At 55.4% G+C, this 22,434-nt stretch overlaps 2 protein-coding genes across 2 annotated transcripts; one reads left to right on the top strand and one right to left on the bottom strand.

Annotated features, from left to right (window-relative positions):
- Window positions 1-1,729: 1,729 nt before the first annotated feature.
- TGME49_271990 (hypothetical protein) lies at window positions 1,730-9,362 on the top strand (the record flags this gene model as incomplete). The annotated part of the gene is made up of 5 exons (XM_002365802.2): window positions 1,730-3,466; window positions 4,394-4,570; window positions 5,111-5,227; window positions 6,331-6,405; window positions 6,909-9,362. 5 exons carry the CDS (start codon window positions 1,730-1,732, stop codon window positions 9,360-9,362), a joined length of 4,560 nt encoding a protein of 1,519 aa, XP_002365843.2.
- A 1,565-nt stretch (window positions 9,363-10,927) lies between these two features.
- On the bottom strand, window positions 10,928-21,512 carry TGME49_272000 (hypothetical protein). The gene is made up of 10 exons (XM_018781641.1): window positions 21,345-21,512; window positions 21,055-21,133; window positions 20,064-20,632; window positions 16,961-19,383; window positions 16,028-16,266; window positions 14,898-15,249; window positions 14,468-14,606; window positions 13,814-13,946; window positions 11,067-12,662; window positions 10,928-11,039 (listed from the first exon to the last, which is right to left on the bottom strand). Exons 2-9 carry the CDS (start codon window positions 21,079-21,081, stop codon window positions 11,892-11,894), a joined length of 4,653 nt encoding a protein of 1,550 aa, XP_018636677.1. The 5' UTR covers window positions 21,082-21,133; window positions 21,345-21,512; the 3' UTR covers window positions 10,928-11,039; window positions 11,067-11,891.
- Between the last annotated feature and the right edge of the window lie 922 nt (window positions 21,513-22,434).

Here is a 22,434-nt window from a genome sequence, read left to right as displayed (position 1 = left end):
TTTTCTACACATCTGCTTTTTCGTACGTGTTCCACCGTTTAGAAAACACCTTTTTTCCGGTGTAGCGGGTTTACTTGTTTCCCTTGTGACAACAAATGCTTCCGGAAGCGACTTCTGCCATGTCTCGTTGCATGTGTAGTTGCTGAGTAGACTTCTTAGTCTTCGAATGACGCCCGACCGGGATACACACTGGCGAAATACCACTGTAAACATATTTTCATGTTCTAGAGTTTCATTGTTGGTATTCCACAGGGAGTAATTAGAAGCGACTTTGTACACCCCAGGACTACTGTGTCGGGTGACCCAGCCTCGTTCGAGAGGTATCGGAGCACAGTAGAGTGTCTGTTTTTTCACGCTGCAGAAGTTGTCTGCGAAGGCGATCATTGTTCGCACAGGTGTAATATCAAAGGCACATTAGAACGCGAGAGAATGCGTACCAACCTTTGTGAGAAGCGCAGTACTCGGCTTATATTCGGGCTCGACGAGGTCTCCAGTTTCTACCCTCTCCTAGCAAGATGCAATGAGTGAGTCACGAGGATCCGAGTTTCCCAGTTTCTCGTAAGCCAAAAGACTGCATGCGCGGAGTGTACTCTACTACGGGATATGGAAAAGCGGAGAACTCGTCAAGGTCTTAACCCTGTTCACTTCTTTCTTGCGTTCTATTAGCCTGCAATGCCCCCTTTTGTCTTTCAGCTTCAAAGTTTCACAGGCTGCGCGTTTCTGGATGGCTATCCTCCGGTTGAGAGATTCGCGGAGCCGACACACAATCTCGACGTCTCGAGTCTCATGTTTAGACGACGAGGATGTCTGTTCAGTGTTTTTGCTTTCTTTTACCCGGTTTGACACTTTGCAGACGAGGTTGCAATTTTCTTATGCCCTTTTAACCGGCTATCGCGTCGCACGAGTGCTGCTGGCATCGAAGCGCGGGAAGCTACGCGTTGTCTGGATACAGAGTTCTCGTTTCGAGGCTCTCATTCGTCCAGCTTTGTTTTGACATTCTGGCCAAACTAATTTCTGCTGCTTTGATTTTCTTTGGCTGCGCCGTCAGCGTTTCCTTCAGTTGCTTGCGCAGGACCTTTTTCGCCGTTTTTTGTCTTGCGCTGGTACCAGAAGTAGTCACAGCGCTACATGCTGTAAGTAAGAAATCCTGTTAACGACTGGAGGGGCTTGCTTCCCTGCAGTTACACCTTGAACGTCGAGGTGGCAAATGAACTCGACAGCTAACAAATGACGGATGTCGGACTTCTTTTCTGTATTTCGGCGAGACCTCTTGGCTCCGCGGGTTACCAGCACCGGCGTTTGTCCTCTGTTTTTCGGCCATCTGTGTCATATCCCAGCCTCTTCTTGCTCTATTTCCCAACCTCTGCTTCTAGGTGCCTCCTCCGCCCAGCATGCCTTTGAGGGAGGCTCCCTCCTTCGTGTGTACGCAGACGAGGGTGAGGGCAGCGGCAGAAATCCTTCCGCTCTGCTGGCCTCAGAGGGCCGTCCATCGGGACCCTAATTCCTGGAAGATGGAGCAGGCTCTGCTCTAGCCATTTTTCTCTCTCCCGCTTTGCGTGGAACGGAGGAGACAGAGACACGGAGCTCGAAGTCGACTGTTGGAGATGCAGAGGGCGAGGGCGGTGCGGAGAACGAGGGAGAAGAGCGCACTGAAGCGGAGAGCTGTTGCCAAGAACGCGAGACTCGGAAATTTGTCTCTCGTTTCTCTGACGAAGAAGTCTCCGAATCGATGGACTCCTCGTCAAGACCCTCCATCAACACAGACTCACCAGTGATCTCGACTGCTGTGGGGCGAAGCCCCTCGGGGCAAATGGCTGAAGAGATTGATCTGGGGGACTTCGGGAGCGACTGTGGAAGCCCAGGTCGGAGACAGTCGCTTGTTGTCATTCCCCTTGATGAAGAAGATTGGCCCCATTCAAGTCTTGACGATCCGCTGCGAGCGGCGGAGCGTCCTCCGAGTGAATTTGACGCGAATCCGAACTCTTCCTCTCCCGGGTCGGCTCGGGAAACATCGCGCTCATCTTCTGAATCCTCGATTTTCCAGTCTCTCGATTCGAGGCTCACCCAGCCGACCCAATTTGCTCCTCTACAGCCTGTCTCTTCTTCTGTCGACTCTCCCCGTTGTTCTTCCCCTCCGTGTTCTCGCCTTTCTTGTTCGCTCGCTTCTTGTCCTCCCCCGGCTTCTCTGGAATCTCCGTCTCGTCGTTCGCCCACTTGCTGCTCTGCCCTTTCGCCGCCAGTCTCCTCCTTCCCCAGGCACTCTGCCGGTTTGGGTTCGCTGCCTTTCACGGGCGGAGCGTCACAGGCTGGCGGAGACCTCGAAGCCGATGTAGTCGGAGACTCAAGAGAGGCGGTTTCGCGCTCCTTGTCGCCAGCGCCTCCGGCCGCGCTCGGCCCTGGTCTCTCTGCTCAACTGCCTGCCGCTGGAAGTCCTCACGCAGGCGGCTGGGACGCAGACACTCTGAGTGACTGGTCTGTGTGTCGGCGGCCTCTGGGACCTCCAGCGAAGCTGTTCGTCAACGCGGGGATTCCTGTCTCCTTCATCAAGGGGGGCGCTTGGACCTCTTCGCTCTCGTCCTCTGCGCCGCAGTCTGCGCATGCGATTTGCTCGCTTCCGCCGGAGGACGGCAGCGGAGGGCCAGGAGGTCCCGTGGACCTGCGGTCCGCCAGTTTGGAGACGGAGGCGGACATCGAGGTCTTTGCCCACCGGCGCTTCTATCTGAATGCAGCGACAGTGCGCGCTGCGGCGCAGGCCGATGCGGCTTTGCATGCGGCGCGAACGAGCCGGCAGCCCTGCGCCGCGAGTGGTTCCGAGGAGGCAGTTGGAGCCCAACGGCGTCCCGAAGCCGGGACTGAGACAGGCCTGCCAGAGCCGGTGCCAAGGCCATGTGTGGACGGAGAGGAGGCCTACGCAAGCACTGCGAGTGAGAGGCGAGCGTCGTCTGTCCTCATGAGAAGAGCTCGAGGGGCAGAAGCCGAGGGAGCGCTGAGCGAGAAGGGAGGAGACACGGACGTCTGCGCAACCGGAGACGCCAGCAGCCTCGAGACCTCAGGACCGCCGCAGGCGCCTCAAGCTGCCTCTGAGAGAACAACTGGGTCCGGAAGGCGCATGCTTTGGTTTTGGGGTCAGAGCAGACAACGCACTGCGGAGAGTCAGGAAACTCAGCATTCGGCGTCGAGTAGCAGTGCGGCCGGCGTAGCGAGACTGCTGTTCGGGAGTGGAAGACGAAGTGAAGAGGATCTGGCAGTCCGAACGGGAGAAGGGACCGCATGCGGCCTCTCTGAGCCGAGTCGAGCCCACCCGCTGAACCAGAGTGGCGGCCGCCAGCTTGGGAGAAGTGGAAGAGACAGTACGGAGCTCGAAAGACTGCTGGACTCGGAGAACGAGGCGGCCCTTCGTTGTCGGGAACTCCAAGAGTCTCTTCACCGGGAGGATTTGGAGGCGATGCTGAAGAATGTCCAGCGGGTGAGATTCGAAGAGCTTCAGCTGTTATCTCATTGGTTTTGCATGGCCGGAGTCTGTGGGGAAAAGGAAATGCCAACGGCTGTTTGACCACAGCAGCTGCCGCAGCTGTAGATGACTGCGGATTCCAGAGTTTATTTTCAACGACACTGGTTGATGTGTAAAGGCTCCTGATTCTTGTTAATGGGAGAAAAGGAAGGGAGAAACGCGGAAGAAAGGGAGGTGAGCGCTTCACGGATTCTCGTTCTCGGGAGGGGGCGCCGGCGCTCGTTTGCGTCGCTTCCCCCCGTGGCTGTGGTGTGTCTGGGGCGCCTGGGGTTTCAGGTTCGTAGGATGTTGAAATCTACCGCTTTGAGCTGTCTTGTGTAGTATCCACATGGAGCCTGTTGGTCTAGCAGTCGATACAGGAGCATACGTCTCGAGTATGGTAGTCGTAGCTGATACTTCCCCAGGTGCGAAGACGTTCAAATTCGGTTGCATGGATGAACGCATTTGTGCCACAAATGGAGTCGTACTCAGAAGCCTAGGTGCTCAAGTGTCTCTGTTTACTAGACTTGAGTGATTGAGTTCTGGACGGGTCTCTCTGACCTTGACAGAAGGACTGGACAGCGGGAGGAAAGATATTTTCGAAACGAATCACGGAGTGAACCGGTAGGAAACCAGCGATTTGTGCTTCTCTCCGGAAGGCGAGGCACACGCTGAAGAGAGCACTGTATGCGCCCAGTCTCTGAAGCGTCTGTCTTGTGTTTGGCGCTTGAGACGCGCTTTTAGCGCAGCTAGCTCTCTCGCCGCGTCCTCGTTCGTCTCTCTCCCTCACCACGCTTCGTCCCCACCATTTAGGGGACAGTGCGACTGTCCCCTGCGTTCGTGCAAGCTGCCATCGAGGCGGGAGTGGTGAGTAGATTCTTTAGGTTCTTTCTCTTTTTGCAGGTGAAAAACTTTCTGGTGGTGAAGTTGCGCGAGTGTGAGGCAGCTCTGTTGGCGACGGCAAGAGAGCGAAACGACCTGGAAGAGAGTCTGCGACAGCTGGGTCACAGCTTGCAAGAGAAGGAGGACCAGCGCGAAGAAGTCGTCCGTCTCTTGCGGCGAGAAAACGAACAACAAAAGGTCTGTCTGTGCAGCGGCTCGGATCTGCAACGTAAACGCCTGGCGCTCCTCACACATACCTCTCCAAAAGATATCGCCTGGACTGCTTTTCCACGCTGTTCCGATCTGTGGCGCGGGTGAACACATTCGTCTGTGTGGGCTGCAACCTCCGCGGATGCCTTTTAGATCTCTCCTGTTGATCCATCAACAGAGCTACGCGTCGATGTCTGTGCGCTTGCATGCGGTTCAGGCAGATCCAAACAAACGTTTGTCTATGCACTGGCCACTGCATGCGCAAGTCCGGATCAAGATTTAATTCCAGTGTGTGTATGTGTGAAAAAAGTATGGCGACTCTGTGTGTTCACAGATGCGTATAAGTAGCCGTCTGTATCTCCGTGTAAAGAAAAACTGCTCACTGCAAATGTCCAGGGAGACGCTGCGCGTTTAGTGACAGCCAGGGAGACAAGGCAGAGTGGTAAGCGACTTGGACATGCATCAGGGGACGCCGACACAAGCGACCGGTTCTGGGCAACTGTGTGAATCACTGTGATGTATCGGTAGGTGGAACTGGAGACTCTGCGAGCAGAAGTGGAGAGCCTAGAGGAGAGACGCCACCGCCTCGAGACCGAGGTTTTGCAGCTGCGAGATGAGGGCACCCTGCTGCGCGCAGAAATCCACGTGAGCATACTGAGGAGAGGAGTTGTGTATTCGCACTGTAAGGTTTCCTTGCTGAAACTAGGACCTCTCTCCGCTCGCGCGGTGGTGTACTAGCACGAGTTGGGGGAGGCCGGAAAAAGAGATCGCTCCAGCAGAAACAGGAAACGACGGGGAACAGGAAGGACGGCAAGCGAACGTCACTGGATCGACTGGCGCAGAAGCATGTCAAACCAAAATAAATGAGATAAACCGTACAGGAGTGATCTTTGAAAATATCAGTGTATAAATAGATACATGGAAACTGGCAAGCATCACTAGAGATCTATAAACCAAAGGCATCACACTGTTAGGTCGGTTCGTGGAGAGCATCAAACATACTTCTAATCAACTGACTCAAAGGTTACAGGGTCGACCTGCGAGTGAGTTTCAACGCTCGAAAGAGAGTGCGGGATTGGGGTCCCAGGGAACTGTGGTAGATGAACTCGAATATTAGACGTCTAGAGTTACGGTAACTGCTGTGTTGAGATTGCGGTGAATCTTCCTTTTCCCTACGCACTCAGAGGACATGCAACACCACTAACGGTTCGGAAACTGACTTTAGTTGACAAGCTGTACAGACATCACGAAGTTCACTGTAGTAGTCCTTTGGGCAGGGCTGTACACACTCTCGCCCATGTGGGGAAGGACGGCGAGACAGATGCCAAAGTCTTTTCTGACAGGCGGCCTTTTCTGACAGGCGGCCTTTTCTGACAGGCGGCCTTTTCTGACAGGCGGCCTTTTCTGAGAGTTGGCGACCACTGCGGCATCCTTACCGTGTGAGAAGGAACAGAACGGACTCAGGAAACGCTTGCACAGACGAGGCTTGTCGATTCTTTCGTGACGCTGAAAGACGCCGAGAGACTTGGCGACAGAGCGGCAGGGGAGGAGAGGGGAGCGTCTGGGAAGAACGAGGAAACTTGGCGGAAAACAGTCGCCGGTGGCTTTAGTTGCGATGCATGCAGAGCACAAACTTGGAGGAGAAAAATACTTTTTTCAAGGAAGAGAGACGAATAAATGAGGGGCGCGAGAGAGGACCACAGACGAACTTTTCTGGACAAGATGTACACTTCCGCTTTCTTTCACAGGACCGAGTCGCTGCGGGTACACTTGCGACGGAGAACCTTCAGGGAACGGTGCAACAGCTGAAGAACGAGAAACGAGTATGTTTTCCTTCATGTTTTCTTCCTCCGTCTTCGCTTTTCGCTTTCGAAACTTTCGATGTGACCGTTCCTCGGTTTTGTAGAAGCCGTCTCGATTTTTTTACAGTTCCAGGACTTTGTTTATGGCGAAGTGTCTGGAGCCCTTTCTTGCACTTTTACTTTCGTCGGCTTGCTTCTTCTCGACGGGGAACGCAGGGCTACCGCGATACGCGCCTTCTTCGCAGAAGACTGCTTCCGTTTTCGTTTTATTCGCCTGCGTCTTCCTTGCTTTGCGGGGGAACGCTCGACTGTTTTTGTGGGGAGTCCCTTCTTCCGCGAGTTTTTCTACTGCCTCTTTCTGTGCTCGCGTTGCACACCGCATTCTTGGCAGGCGCGTCGCCTTCCAGGTCCGGAGCTCCTGCGGTTTCCTCGCAGGCCGCCTGCCCGTCCGCCTCGACTCCGTGGCTTCTCTCTTTTGTCTGCTCTGCATGCGTTCTGTCTCGATGTGTGTGTCTTCCGCGCAGGTCCTCGTCCGGGAAGTTGTCTCTCTTCGACGCTCCCTGGCGGAGTCGCGGCAAGACCTCGCCAATGCTTTGGCGCGCGTCGATGAACTCGAAGCGTTTGCCCCTCAGCCTCTGTCTTCTCTAGCGGCTGACCTTTCTTCCTCTGGAAAGAAGCCGCGACGCTCGACTTCAGCAGGGAGTGGGCGGAGCAGCGCCGCGGCGCGTGAGAAGTCGACCTTGGGCCATGAGGGCGCCTCGAGGAGCGCCGAGACGCGAGACCAGTCTCCGTCGGACTGTGGCGCGCCCACAGGCTTCAGAGCCTGCGAGAAAAAACTCGGTCTTTCTGCTCCGTTTTCGGCAACGTTCTCACATGGGCGTCGAGCGTCCTCTGCCGGAAAACCGCTGTCGGAGTCCTCTCCTTCGCGTCCGCGGCCCGCGACGCCGGAGACAGGAGACAGCGAGAGGGCCTCAGAGACGCGTTCGCGTCCGAAGCGTTCAGAGCCTTCGCATGTGGCGGCAAGGAGCGAGAAGACGAGAGAGAGGCGCCGCGGATGGACTCGACCAGAGCATGTAGCAGGCCGAGTTGGAGGCGCTCTCGCTGCAGGCGTTTCCTGCGTTCTGCAGCAGCTCGAGAACGTCTTGACCGTTGAAGAGACGCTGATTGTAGACGCGTCGGGGGTGTACACTGAGGACGGAGTGTGCATTGAATCTCTCCCCGATTCGGTTGCCTCGATGGCGCCGGGACTGCGTGCGAGTTGCCGACCGTCTGCGTCCTCAGGGCTGTTCCAGAAGCAAATCGATGCAGACGATGAGGAGCAGAGACGCGGCGACGTTTCGTTGCAGTCTCGCTCGAGTTTTGAGAAGGCGGAGCGCGAGAGTCGCGACAAAGCTGCGGACGCAACAGCGAAGCAGCGACCAAAGTCAGACGACTCCAGAAAGGCGGTCAACTCCGGCTTTCCCCCATGTTTCGCCGCGAAAAATATGCATGCGCTGCACACAAAGGAGGGGAGAACGCGCGTAACAGAGGGAAACTCTCCAGAGGGCAGCGAAGAAGAACCACGGAAAGAAAAGAGGTTCTACTCCGGTCCGGACGCAAAGGAGAGCAGCGAAGAATTCGAGCAGCAAGGAAAAAACGCCTGCGCGGCCGGCGACCTCGTCGTCGTCCTCTCCGGTAGCGAAGAAGCCACCGAAGCAGGGACTCGCGAGTGTCTCCAAAGAAATGGAGACAGGGTCCTTCTCCCCACACACTCCCTGTGGCCGAAGAGAGCGAGAAAACAGTCGGGGGAGACCGTGGGCGGGACCATGCGCGAAGCGGTTTGCTCCGTCTGGCAAGCTGCTCAAGACGTCTTGGCGGAGAAGACTCACCAATTTCTTCAACCTGCAGGATCTGTCCATTCCGCGAATGTTTGCCTGGATCCTAGCTCAGACACGGCTGAAGAAAGTCCAGTTTCCGATACGTTCTCCGAGTCCAGAAACGCCCAAAAGAGTCCACCTACATCCATGTCTTCTTGTCCGCGTCTGTGTTCTTCTGCTTGTTCTTCTTCGCCTCCTTCTCTGTCGACCTTTCTCTTGAAGACGGTTAAAGGCGCGCAAGCGCAGGGTCCATCGTCTTCTCCGGCGTCGCATGCGTCCTCGCCGTGGAAATCCCTTCTGCAGAGACACCGCGAGGCTCGAGGCATGCCGCTCTTCGGCAGTACACCGTACCCTTCAGCGGGCGGAGGGGTGGCGAAGCCGGCCTTTTCGGAGACAGGGGCCAGTGTGGGGGGGAGACAGGTCTCGCGTCGGCAGGAGAAGGAGATGAAATCTGTCTCCGTGAGGACGAGGCGACGACAGAGGACTCGCGAGCGAGAACCCGAAGAGGCCGAGAGCGAGAGACAGAGAGAGAGCGCCGGAGTCAGTGGAGAGAGCGCCGGAGTCAGTGGAGAGAGCGCCGGAGTCAGTGGAGAGAGCGCCGGAGAGGGGAGAGCACGGAGAGCGAGAGACAGAAAAGGAATCGGGAACTCGGTGCAGGCACTGTGTTTGGCACAGGAAGATGCAGAGAGCGCGAAGGAAGAACGAGAGCGACCGAGAATGTCGACGAGAGTCGAAGGAGGAAACATGGCGGAGGAAGTGGAGGAGGACGTTCCGAGCTTTGGAGTTGCGGAGGAAGACAGAAACAACGCAGAAGGAGTCAAGGGAGACACAACTCACTGGCGTACATCAGGCGCTCGCAAGAGAGGAGAAGACGACAGAGACGAGGAAGAAGCCACAGCGAAGGGAGAAGAAGAAAGTGACGGAGGTGGAGAACGGGCAGAGAGGGAGACCGAGGAAACTCCAGAGGAGGCGAGAGAGCAGGAGAAACAGAATGAGAGGGAGGCAAGTCTCGGGGAGAGGGGCGAAGAAGGAAGAGACGAAGATGAGAAGAAAACAGAGGAAGGAGAGAAGACAGACAAGGACTCAAAGGCAGTTGAGGAAGGGAAAGAGAGACTAGGATAATTCAACGACGGAAGCCGCAGTGGACTTCACAAGCAGGTAGAGAGGGCGACGCTCAACCGAGATTTTTCGAATGGCCAACGCGAATCGGAATTCCGTGGGTTGGTCCAAGAGTTTTCCGGAGCTTTTTGACTTTGGAGTTGAAGCGGCCCAACGGTGAGAGATTGTGAGTACGTATGACTTTCTTGATCGTCGACCGGATATGAATGTCCATCACGTGGATCCCCAGAACGCTGAAGGAGTTCTGTTCTTCAGTTCTTTTTAAGCAGAGGCCCAGCACAGGTTTTCGTCTGCATTTCAGGGAGTGCCTTTTCTCGAGAGAAGATGGCGACAATGTGGCGTCGTCACTGAGGGCGAATAAAAACAAAATCTCTCGAATGAATGAGGACAACGGCGCGTCGTAAAAGTGCAAGGCGCTTCCGAGTTTCCTGTGCAATTGTGGGGCAGAAGAGAAACAGGCGTTTTTATCGGGACTTCTTGCCAGGTGACATGCCATGGATTTCGTCAAAGAGCCGCAGGCGACAAAGGCGGCATCCCAGGTTTCTTGTGCAGATCAAACAGGTCTTTTGCTGCAACCGATATCCAGGCTCAAGCGCCGCTGCATGCGCTTTTCTTCTGAACATGGAGGAACGTCGCTTTCTCCGGCTTCGAGTTTTCCAGGGGGCCTTTTCCAGAGGCGCACACAACTCTCTCGAAGAGAACCCAGAAACCGGTCTTTGCGCGCTGGTGCTCACTCGACTTTGAAGTTCGAAGGGTGAGACGCATGCGCGAGGTCCTTCGAGAGCGCATGCATGCACCGTTTTTTGAGCGACGACGAAAAAAGGGCAGAGCAACCGTTCCGTGCGGTGTTGGGGAGCTGCGTGGACTGCGCGTAGCGGGTGAAGTATAACTCAGCGGCACTTCCGAGGAACTGTAGAATGCATGCAACTGGTGCTTGAGAGCGCTCCTGACAGACTGGAGAGAAACGGCCCTGGCTTCTGACCTCCTTGGACATGCGAGGGATTGCATTTGCACAGCCACCCAGTCGCTCGTGTGTGTGTGTGTGTGTGTGTCTGTCTGGGGAGAAACTGGAGCATGCATTTGAAAAAGGCCTTTTTCGAGGAGGCCAGAAACCACGTGAGGACAGCGGAAAGGCGAGAGATGCCCCAGGCACAGAAAGCACGAGCGAGTGAACGAAACGCGCCAAACATTTCAGCATTCGCACTTGCAGAGTTCTAGTCCTTGGGGACTCTCTCGTGGTAGAGAAGGAGCAAAAAAAGACATGCCTGGATTCAAGAAAGCCGGCGAGCCTGAAGAGCGCTCCTTTTTGTGGCCTCGATACGCTGGGCACCAGAAACAGAGACGTATCCATCGGTAATCAACTATATCTACGTATCCATATCTCCCTATCTCGATCTGTCTACGTCTATATACAGTGTCCATATTCATCTGCATCGATCTCTCCATATCCATATATACATATATCTAAATATACATATATATCCGTGTGCGTATCTATCTATCTATCTATCTATCTATCTATATATATATATATATCGATGTCTATCTCGCGTTCGCGGCGGTCCATGAAAGGGGAGAGACTCCATATCCGCCACTGTGCTTAAGACAAAGGAACGCAGATTCGTTCGCGTTGGAAAGAGTGCATGCGGTCGCCGTTTTCCGTGGCGAACACGCATGCGCCTGGGTGCAGACAACCGATGCATGCGCCTGGGTGCAGACAACCGATGCATGCGATTCGCTCCAGCGCGAATGTGCCTCTCTGCCCCCACAGAAAGCCTGCACTCCACCACATTCCTGAGAGAAACTCCACGATAAATCTGGGCCTCTCGCCACCCCCATGCGCGAGCGCGACGGTGTGCATGCGCCGAGTCACATGTAGCAAGCGAGCATGCAGCTTCAAAACGAAGCGCACGCACCGAGTTTTGCACGGGTTCTGACCAGATGCAGACACTGCTTCAAAGACCGCGGGATAACGCATGCATGCGGAGTCCCTCGAAACAACATGTCCCCCTCTCGCCGAAAAGCATCGCTAGACGACTGGACGGCTGGGACAAAGAGGTGACGCAAAGTCTTCATTTTAAACCGTTTGAAGGAAGTAGACAGAAGACGGAAGACTTCAGAGATTCCTAGAGAAGGCATGTTTGAAAAAACCGCAGCAAATGTTGGCTTTTCTCGAAGTCGGAGACGGCGGGATTAAAAAATGTTTTGATCTCAACCACGACACTCAGACTGCGTGCTCTGCTTGCGCGCTGTCGCCTCCTCAACTCTCTCGCCGCATCGTGACTCTCCTTTGCGTTCGCCGATGCATGCGCGCAACAGTGCGAGAGAGACCGCACACAAGAGAGGAAACATGTCCACAAAAAGGAGAAGGAACTGCTGTTTTTTTTCTGTAGCTGGAGACCGGTGTCTCCCTGCTCTGTGCTTCGTTTCCACCAAGGGAAGCGCGCGGCCCCTCCCTCCGTTTGTCCTTCGCTCTCTTGCACACTGTCTCTCCACTTGCGAAGCGAAGAAGGACTCTCTTGGCATGGATCATCACAAGGTCACAGGCGCCTCGAGAGCAGGAACGAGTGAAGAAAGACTCGCCAGCAGTTCGTCGTCCATGAGGACCTCTGCGAGAGTCTCAACCACACTCTGGCGGACTTCTTCGTCGGGGCACCTGACCTCGATCCGGGCGCATGCAGCCGCCGCGCTCGAGACAGGCTGTGCCGTCAAGCGCGCCAAGCTCGAGGCCGTCCGACCTCGCGAGCTCGTCCAGATTTGGCTAGTTGGGCCCGACGCAGCGGGCAACGCGGGTAGCACGCCGGCGGCGACGGCTGCAGAGACACTGAGGAGCTCGACTCGAAGGAGACAGGGAAGAACAGGCCTCAAAGACGGCATGTCTCCTTCCCGCGACCGCGACCGACGCGCTGCGCGCACCGCCACGCGCGAAGCCCCAGCGTCTGCCCCCTTGCGGGGACGGAACGAAGGCGAGGAGAAGGAGACAGCTGTATCGTCTGAGGCCTGGTCCGAGAGGTCTGAGACGGTGTCGGAGACGTCGGGTGCGGAGTCCCAGGGCGCATGCAGTTGCTCTTCTGAGGGGTGTTTTGCAAAGCTGCATGCCCGGAAGAGACGCCGAGAAGGCGCAGAGACAGGGAAGAATCCGGCGGCCACAACGTTCCGGCTGAACCGGCGATCGAGGCCAGGAAGCGAGACGAAGGAGTCGGAGAGAGTACACGCACGCAGCAGAGAGGTATGTGGAGACCGCGCGAGGTCGAGATGTGCAGCAGGGGAGAAGAACGAAGGCTTCAGCTTGTCGCAGATCAGCTGATGGCCACAGAGAAACAAGCCGAGACAGAGGAGACAGAAAAGCTGTTTTACACCACTCTCGGAGCAACTCGCACAATGCGAAACGACGGGCAGTCGAGCAACGGGCTTCGTCTGGAGAACGCCTTTTTTGCAGTCGAAAACTTTCCGAAAAGACACAGCAGTTGAGTTGTCAAGAGAAACAAGGACTGCAACAAACGGCCGAAACATCAAATTGTTCGAGAAAGGAGAGTTACCGTGTCTTTCAGCGTATGTCGCACGCTTGAAAGGAAGGAAACAAAAGCCAGTGGCTCTCCAGATTCGACGTCACCTCTTCTTGACATACAAACACCCTGTGAGATTCGAGATCTGGATGCCCGCAGGTTTTTCCCCAGTGACTGGAGCTCCCCCCAAGTTGTGATTGAGTCCCCAGGGTCGTGTCTGCGTCCGAGGAAGACAGTGGCTATCGAACGAGGGTGAAATCTAAACGAGATGTCCAAGAGTTGAAAGAACGGTGCACTGCGCCAGATGCCCGACGCAAAAAGCCGTTGAGTTCCAAGAGTCACACCAGCACGGAGAGTTTAATGTTTACGACGATGCTTCATGGAATCTGCGAGAAAAGAACCTGCGATGAACGCAGATTCCCCCGTCTAGCCTGCGCTTTGGGCTGTAGAGGACACCCGGAGAAACTCAGATACCTCACATTCTTGTTCAGTCTGTATCGGTGCTGAACTAAAGAACATTTGAAACTCGCTCTTCTGGAGAAGAAGGTGAACAGACGTCGCGCGGTGCTCCCATACGGAAAGAAGAAAAACGGACTAGAACGCTTCACAAACCTCTCCCTTTCCTCTGCATCCAGCCTCGCTGTCTGTTGTTGTCCTCGGATTTCCACTGCCTCTCTCGCTCTGTCTCTCCACCTGGCTTCACAATCCCCCCGAATGGGTCTTTTCTACGTTTATATCCACAGACCTATAAAGACTCTATATATTCATGTATTTATACACACACACACACATATATATATATATATGTTTTGGGGACCTCATATATATATATATATATTTTTTTTATTGGCACAACTGTGTGATCATATGTCCACGCCTACATGTATTTAAGCCAGTGTTTCAGTATTTGTATGTAGCACTCTCGCGAGAGCGCCCAGACATTCTTACGCTGGTGCTTGAGGAACTGAGGGAATTCCAGTCTCGCACGAAGGCATGGGGGCGCATGCGCCGAGGCCAGCAGAAGGCGGCAGGAGGCAGAGGAAGACGGAGGCGAATCTCGCGCTTCACCGAGTCGGGCAGCCTGGAACGTACAGAGAAAAGAGACAGGCGGTTGGTCTGGTCGTCCGGTTCTCCGCGGGGGCAGAAGCTGTGCATTGCCTCCCTTCGCTCGACACTCGACCCAAGGCTGCACAGTCGCTCGAGGTCAGAAGGGTGACGAGACGAAGAGGCACAAGGTCACAGACCCACAGAGCAGGAGAAGCGCGACGGTGCCCCGCAGAGAAACGACAACGCATGCAGGACCGAAGGAGACGCAAGCGATCCCCGCTTTTCGCTCTGTTGACAGACTCGCCGTTCGAAGGCGAAACCTGACTGGGGGAGGCGGCAAGGCAAGAAGAAGAACTTCCCTGTCGGAGCAGGAGAAAGAAGAACAACTGCACTGAGGCGAAGAGACGGTGCGAGCAAACAGACCTCGACACAAGACAATGGAGCAAAGCGCTGGAAGGAGCAGTTCTTAAGAAAGTACTCGAGCGGATACACACCAAGAGCGAGAGAGGATTGGAGATGCAGCGAAGAACCAGACTCGAAATACGAAGCGCTTACAAATAAGACAGACGAACAATGGGCGGCTGGCGGAAAGGCCCAGCGACTAAGGTAGAACCGAAGAGAGTCACAGGAGACTGTCGGGGTAAGAGGGTCGCCTGTTCTATGCCACCGCCATCGAGGCTGGTGAATGCACCTTCTGAGAAAAGCGAAGAAACAGCGAACACAAAGAACGAACCGAATCTCAAGAAACCGACAAAAACTCTCCAAGTTGAGACCCAGTCTCACTCGCATCAACCACCAAGCCTGCTGATCATCCGATAAAAACTGTAAAGTACCGACGCCGCCTCTGCTCGCAGTGAAGTGAGAGAGACGCATGCATGCGCTACCGACTCGCCTCCTGAAAGCGCCACTCTCAGGTCCACGCGGAAGAAAACTGTGTCTTCACTGAAGCATACGAGACGCAAAGAGACCTTTTCCAGCGACTCACGGCTTCCAAAGACTTGTCGCTCGAGACGAAGTTCAGCGACTTCCAACGCTTGTCCTGCTGAGGCTCTCAAGCTCAAGGCGAAGAGGCAACCAGAGGCTGCTTGACAAGGACCGCTCTCGCCGTATCTCCTTTCTCCAGTTCTCTGTTCGTAGACTGTGTCCTTCTCCCAGGCCCGCGCCGCGGCGACCAAGGCGGCGTCCGGCGAGTCGCCGGCGCGACTGTGGGTCGCGAAAGCGCGACTGGCGAGTTGGGCGAGAGACACCGAGGCGGCGCAGAGAGCAGACGCGAGGGAGGAAGAAGAGAGTGGAAGCGAGCAGCGACTCGGAGCGAGGAAATGCGCTGACCAGAAAACCTGCAGGCGACGGAACGACACCGCAGGCCCAGAGGAATGCCACCACGGAAAGACTGTCCAAAGCATCCGACATGAAGCGCCTCAAGGACAAACGAAGATGCGTCTTCGCTCGTTGGCTCCTCCTCTTGAGTCTCAGAAAGACGGCGAGAAAGCACACACACAAACAAACACAGAAATCGACAAACCCCGCGACGCTCCAGCCTGTTCATGCCTCCTCCACATGACATGTACCTGCACCCATATACAACATATATATATATATATTCATCTGTGTATCTTCTTACACATGTACTTAAATATATATAAATATATATATATATATATATATTATGTATATATATGTATATGCGTAGGTACATAACTGTGCATATGCGAATCTTTCGACCTCGAGGAGCCTAGCGAGGAGCCTCGGTTCCTGAACGTCTCGTCGACTCTCTTGATTGCACTTTCTTTTACAGACGGCGAAGGACCGACATTGCAACTGCGGTAAATTCGATCGTAGACACACTCTTCCTGCAATTCCTGCTTCTGTTCAAGACTGTTCACACGCGCATACATACATATACATATACATATATATATATATATATAAACGTCTACAGACGCATAGACTGATATCTCTGTACACATATTTGTCCCTATATATATTCGAACTATAATTTAGATATGACTATGCAAGGATGCGAGTGGCTACTTGTGTCGAGGAGGTTGTGGCTTTCGTCTTCCCCTTAGTTTTATTTCTGGCCAGAACGAGCAGAACAAGATAGCACCCCCTAACCTGGAGAGCGTCTGTTTCATAGAGAAGATACGCGCTGGGCTCTCTCTTTTGCCCCAACAGAGCCTGCTGAAAGAGCGCCGTGAGCACCTGCTGTTGCAGGAGAGAACAGGGGGAAGGTTGGAGAGGGAGAGAGAGGAACGGCGCCTGCGAGAGAGAATGGGGGAGCCGACTCCAGAGCGCAGACGAGACGGACTGCACCTCTCGCGGACTAACCTGCCTCTGCCGAAGAGCGAGAAGCACTGCAGGAAGGCAAAAACGTCGCGGCAGCAGGGATCGCATTTGAACAAAATGTCTGCGTCGCTTGGAGAGACCCGCGCGAGACACTCTCGAACGGAGGCGAGAGAAAGAACCGCCATTCCGGCGAGAAGCGCCCGAGGCCGGGAAGGAGACAAAAGACAAATGCGTCGCGACGCCGCCCGCAAAAAAGAAGACACAACAACCGAGAGATTGACCGAGACCAAGGGAAGTGACGGAAGAGCTGGAAGGACGCAGGGACGCTCGAGAAAGAAGCTGAAGAGCCAGTAGGCGAAAAATGCGTGGACATTTGTGAGCTCAAAAGTGGAGATGTCCTGCAGCTAAAACTGGGGTCCACAACCTCTTCTTTCCATGAGAACAGAAGCAGAACCACAGCTGCAAAAACATCAAGCGTTGCAGTCTGTTTAGGAACTCGAATCACCTCTCTGTGTGTCTGTCTGTCTCTGTTCCACCCCACAGAGATCGTTCCTTTATGACCTGCATGCATCGAACAACCGAGGGTAAACCAACAACCTGAAACTCGCCCCTTGGCGCGTCACTTGTGCTTGCTCCGTCGAGCTTCCGTTGCAGAGGAAACAGCAACACAAGCACGACTGAAGAAATGTATGGCACAGAGACCTCCGATGAAAGACAGGAACAGCTGGACAAGTAGGTCAGGGGCAAACAGCAGTTTCCTACCTGTCGGTGTCAGTCTCCAGTCCTCGACGACTGTGGACTCGAGCTGGTCCTCTCTGTCTCCATCTGTCTCTTCTTCGCTCTCTTCTGTCGAGCCTCTTCTCCCGCGCGTCTCGCCTGCACTCTCCGACGTCGCTTCTGCGCTCGGGCTCCTGGCACACGCCCGACGGGCGCGTTGGGCTCCAAGCCGGCCTTCGCGGGTCCGTCCGAGCCCACGTAGGCCGCGGCGCGCAGCCACCGGTCTTGGAGACACTCCGGGGAAGCCGGCTTGGTCTTCTGCGGTGAATGCTCCACACTCGCGAATCAAGAATCCGCATGCGTCGACCCGGCATGTATCTCCTCGTTGTCTCTCGCGCAGACGCGCCGACAGCTGAAACGAAGGCGAGAGTCGAGGGCCATCTCTGAGAGCGAGGGCGCGACTCCCGGTGCCATCCTTCTGCGGAACGGCCTCGTCGTCTCGCCGTCCGAGAAGGCCGGGTGCAGAGCTCCGCAACGGAGCTAGAGCCCCTCGAGATCCCTCCACGGCCTCCAGGAGGCCTTCACCTTCCCGCTGGATCCCCAGACAGTAGGCGAGAGCGAGGATTTGTCTCTGCTGCTCCTGCTCTTGAGACTGGGACAGAGACAGTTGGGTCTTCACAGCCTCGGTGAGCTCGTCTGCCTCGACGAGATCGTCTCGTAACCTGGCACATCTGCGTCGCTGGACGGCGAGCCTCTCGCGGGCGTCGCGGAGAAGGTCGCTCTGCTCCGACAGCTTCGTCTTCATCTTCTCGAGCTCCACTTTCTGGGTCTCCACAGTCCGCTTCAGCGTCGCCTTCTCGCTCGCCTCGCCCCGCTCTTCTTCCGTCCGCGCCCTCAGTTGCTCTCGCAGCTCCCTCAGTTCGCGCTGTGTCTCCTCCAGGGCGAGAGCCGAGGCCCGAGCCTTCTCGCCCTCGCCTTCGCGCTGCTTCAGAGCCACCTGAGTCGCGCTCAAGACCTGCAATACCTGCTGCATGTACCCCTGGGAGGCCTGCAACTGTGCATGCAGACTCTGCTCGCGCTGCTGGCTAGCGAGCAACAGGTTCTGGAGCTGCTGACTCTGCTGAGAAAGCTGCGCGTTCTGGGCCTCCAGGCCTGAAGAAGACCCCCCTCCGGGGGTCAGAGACCCCACACAGGGGACCGGAGACCCCCCGTTGGGGACGGGAGACCCCACACTGAGGACAGGATGGCTCGCGGCTCCTGAAAAATACGCGGATGGGTCTTGGGCGCTGGGATCTGCGAAGCCTCCGTTCGGTCCTGGCGTCCCCTCGTTCCACACTGAGGTCCCTAGAGTCGGAGGCCATTGGGCGACATCTCTCGAGCTCTGTAGACGTCGCTCGCGTTCTCTGTCGGGGTCTCGGAAGTCGCTTCGTTCCGACGCGAGTCCCTCGGCGGCGAGGCCCGCGTCGAAGAAGAGACTCGCCTCGGCGTCTCGCTCCCGCTTGTCCTTTCTCCGGAGTTTCTCGCGCCTCCCGCCGTCCTCGACCTGCGCGCGCCCTTTCTCCAGACACAGCGAAAAAGAGAGACTGCCGCCGTTGCCGCCGCGGCTCGACCGCAGAGACACCGAGCCGTGGCGACGGGCGCCGCGGACTAGCGGGGGCAGGGCAACAGGCTCGAGAGCCGTGGCGAGAGGGGCGAGGGAGACAGGCTCCGAGATCTCAAAGCGGAGCGACGCCTCGCGCAACGCGTGCATCAATGTTTCGCGTTTCCCAGAAAAAAAAGAAGACCCCAGAGAAAGCACGAGAGTTTCCTCCCAAACGCACTCCCCGCTGCTGTTGCTCGACCGCGGCGCCGACACCGCTCGCGCGAGACAGCCAGCCGAAGCCCGGCCGCCACTGTGTTGCAAGGTTTGCCGCCTGTCTCCGCTGTTGGTCAGGAGACTCGCGACGACGACATAGCTCCCCGAAGACGAAACTGGGAGAAAGAGAGCACGATGAACCATGACATGCACATCCCATGAGTCCTCGTCCAGTGGGGACTCTTGAAAACTCTCTTCGAGGTCGCTGCGAGAAGAAACGGAGGAGAAGGAGACCCGAAAGCGCCTCTCGTCTTTGTAACTGTCGCCGCGACGCGCACACCCTTCGTCTCGCGCCGTTGGAAAGCTCTCGCGAGAAGACAATCTTTCCTCGCCGTGATTTGCCCTCGAACCCCAACTGTCTTCCTCGTCGTTCCTCGCCAACTTCCTTTCTCCACTTCTTTCTCGCCTCCTTTCTCCGTTCTTCTCTCCCTTCCTTGCAGGTTTTTCGGAAGGTCTTTCTGCGTCCCTCGACCGTCTCTTGTCTCTCTCTCTCGGCGTCTCCTCCAGCGCGTCGGAGGCCGACTCCGCAGCCTCGCCCCACGAGGCGGGCGCCCAGTCGGCAGTGATGGCCGCGGCCCTGTCTCCGCGGTCTTTCGAGGGCGTGACGCTGGGCCTGAAACGCACGCTCGCCAAAGACATACACTTTAGCAACGCCCAGAAAGTCTCCCAGACGGCCATGAGAAGAAGACCGACCTCCGTTTGACAGCGCCGAGCAATCAGGACGGGAGCACTCGAGAGGAACTCCCCGAGAGAGAGAGTGAGAGAGATGCGCGAAAATCCGACAGAGACAACGCGTAAACTACACTCGCGTTCCGGAGCGAAGCGAGAGGGAAGTACATCCAGTTGCTTGCGCTCGCTGCCCCCCTCCCCTCCCCGTTCCCCCCAAGTGTCTCTTTTCTCTTCTCTCTCGTCACAGGAACGCCGCACAGCGAAGAGAGAAGTGTACATTTAAAAGGAAAAGGCGTTTTCTACGGAAGCTCGCGTCGAACACAAGTCGACGCCAGAACCATGTTGAAGAATGCACAAATGGACATGAACAGAGAAGCACCCTTGAACAGGTTTCACCTCCAGCTCTCCTCGTCGAGAGGCTTTCACCTGCTGCTTAAAAGAAATGGACGAGACATGGGAGACGTGCGAATCGCGTGGAGAGAAGAGTTCCTGCCAACGCTTTCCACGCTTGCTCTCTTTTTCTTGAACCTTCGTTCCAGCAGAAGAAAGGAAAGATCTACCAGGCCTGGAGACCACCGAAAGTTCACACTGACTGAACCGTCTGCGGCGCCGTTGGATCCTTACCAGTCTGTGTCTCCTTCGCTCTCTCGCCGCCTGGGCTTCTCTCCGCGGTCGCTGTGGAGCTTTTGAGCCTCCCGACCCCAGTCGGCCATATCTTTCTCCAGCGGGAAGAAGAGGGTGTCGTTGCCACCGTCTTCTTCGAACCACGACGCGACCCAAGTCTCTTCTTCTCCGTTCTCGCGTTTTCTAGAGACCTCGCGCGTCCTCCTTTCCTCGCTTCTTGGCGGTTCTCCCGACCGCCTCTGGTTCTTGTCCGTCCTCTCCACCCGACTCTCGCCCTTCTTCTGCTTGTGGCGGCCCTCTCCATTCCTCGAGTGTTTCTCTTTGCGCGGCGCTCTCTCTGCTTTTTCTTGCCCGTCTGTTTGCCGTCTCCGGCTTCCTCGTGTCTCGTGAGAAACCGCGTCGGAGACGCGAGGGCGGCTTGAGTCTTCCTCAGTTTTCTTCGAGTTCCGCTGCAAAGCGGGGGCGCTCTTGCAAGAGCCGGCGCGACTCTCTCGGGAAGCGAAGGCGATTGACTCGGACGCCCGCAGAGCCTCGTAGATCGACATGCTTTCTGCCAACATATCCAGCACCTGCCTCAAAGAAAGAGGACAGAATGGGAGACAGAGTTGAGACAGCCGCGGAAACTCCGCCCCTCGAGAAAAGCGCGAAAAAGCAACATGCCCAGCTCCCCTTTCAAACGAGAGAAAAAGCAAGAGACACGGACGACATGCTTTTAGCCACTGTTGTTCGGTGACACAGGGGAAAGCCAAAGTCACCAGCCGGAGAGATGCCTCTGCCGCGCGAACTGAGATGCGACAGTCGCGCTCTGGAGAGACCGTGCCCCTCTCTTCCGTGGGTGGAATGACCCCATTTCAATTGAGAAAAAGGGGTCGAAGTCAGGAGCCATGCACCACCAAACAGAACAAGGAAAGTTGAGTGTCTGCGATTCCTGAAGCGATTCGTAGCTCGGATAAAAGAGCTCTCGATTCACTCTTCCCTAGGATGTACGTACATCTGAAAGTTGGCCGTAGCGCTTCATGTCGTTCCGGTCCACGGCTTCCGTCGCGACAGCTGCGAGCCGCCGTTGCTCGCTGCAGAGCGCATCAACGCGAAATTTGCAGGAAAACAGTCTGAGGTGCATCCACGATAAAGACCGCCTTCCCCACTCCCTCGGCGTTTTCCGTCTGCTTCTCTCGACTTTTTGCATGCACTGTTTTCCCGGCCCGCAGGAAGTACGAGCGACGCGGCTTCTCTCTCTCGTCCGCAAGGCAGAAAAAGCAAAAGTGGAGATCGAAAACTTACCTTTGGCAACTGGTGAAGAGCTCCTTCACGGTGGCGTCCAGCGGACCTGTACAGACAGCGCAACAGAGGCTCAGGAGAGGTCCTGGGTGCGTCGCGACCCAGACGCGAAGACCACGAGACTGTTGCACGTTCCCCTCCACGACAGTCTCTTCCTCGATTCAACAAGACAGAGAAGCTTCTTCTTTTTGCAGATCGATGTACATGCGTTCACACTTATATTCATCCTTACATACGTAAGCGGATCTGTACATCTGCGATGCGCATTTCTCCATTTAAACGCGTAGACATATTTACATGTGCATAAGTAGATCCAAGAAATACACACACGTGAAAAGATCTCTCTCTCTCTCTCTATATATATATGTATATATATACATATATACATATATATATACATATATATATATATACATATATATATATATATATATACATATATATATATATACATATATATATATATATATACATATATATATATATACATACATATATACATATATACATATATATATATATATATATACCTATCCACATATATTCTTATATATATATATATATATATATGCTTCGTTGTCAAAGAGTGACGTTGGGAGGCGTTCGGCAACTGCAGGCGAGGAGATTAAGACGAGCGAGTGCGGCTCTGAACAGAAAACTTTTGTGCAGAAAATTGCGAGTTTTTTTTAGGCCTCGAAGGACCCAACACCACGGAGAATCGACCGGTTCGAGAACAAGCGGTATTTCGTCACAGAGAGGTCGCTGGCAGTCCAGAGGAGAAGATCCACATAAAAAAAGAGATCAAGAGAGGAGCTCGCGAGTCCGTCCGCGCACCATGGCTCTGCGTCATTTCTTTGAGTTGGATGGCCATGATTCTTGCCAAGTCCAAGTCAATTCCTCCGTCGTCTCCGCCTCCCTTCCCCTCTCCTCCAGGACCCTTCATCTCGTCTGGTGCTGCTGCGAAAAGGAGTGCGAGGCGAGCGCAGAGGCGCAGAACGGAGAGGCGCAGAACGGAGAGGCGAGACGCAGGGCAGAGCGGAAGCTTGGAGGGGAAGGAACCCACAGAGAAAAGACAACGCAACGAGAGAAGAAG

This window comes from Toxoplasma gondii, chromosome VIII, assembly GCF_000006565.2.
Source record: "Toxoplasma gondii ME49 chromosome VIII, whole genome shotgun sequence".
Lineage (NCBI taxonomy): Eukaryota > Apicomplexa > Conoidasida > Eucoccidiorida > Sarcocystidae > Toxoplasma > Toxoplasma gondii.
The sequence above is the reverse complement of the archived record's forward strand: the minus strand, read 5'-3'. Positions and strand labels throughout refer to the sequence as shown.

What these genes read in the sequence shown, in the direction of transcription:
- TGME49_272000 (XM_018781641.1), bottom strand. Translation starts at nt 21,081, where the DNA reads ATGAAGCGCTACGGCCAACTTTCAGAT. An exon ending in GCTACGGCCAACTTTCAGAT is followed by an intron (nt 20,633 to 21,054) that starts GTACGTACATCC and finishes TCTTTGAGGCAG; the next exon opens with GTGCTGGATATGTTGGCAGA. An exon ending in TCAGTTCCTCAAGCACCAGC is followed by an intron (nt 12,663 to 13,813) that starts GTAAGAATGTCT and finishes TGTGGCCATCAG; the next exon opens with CTGATCTGCGACAAGCTGAA.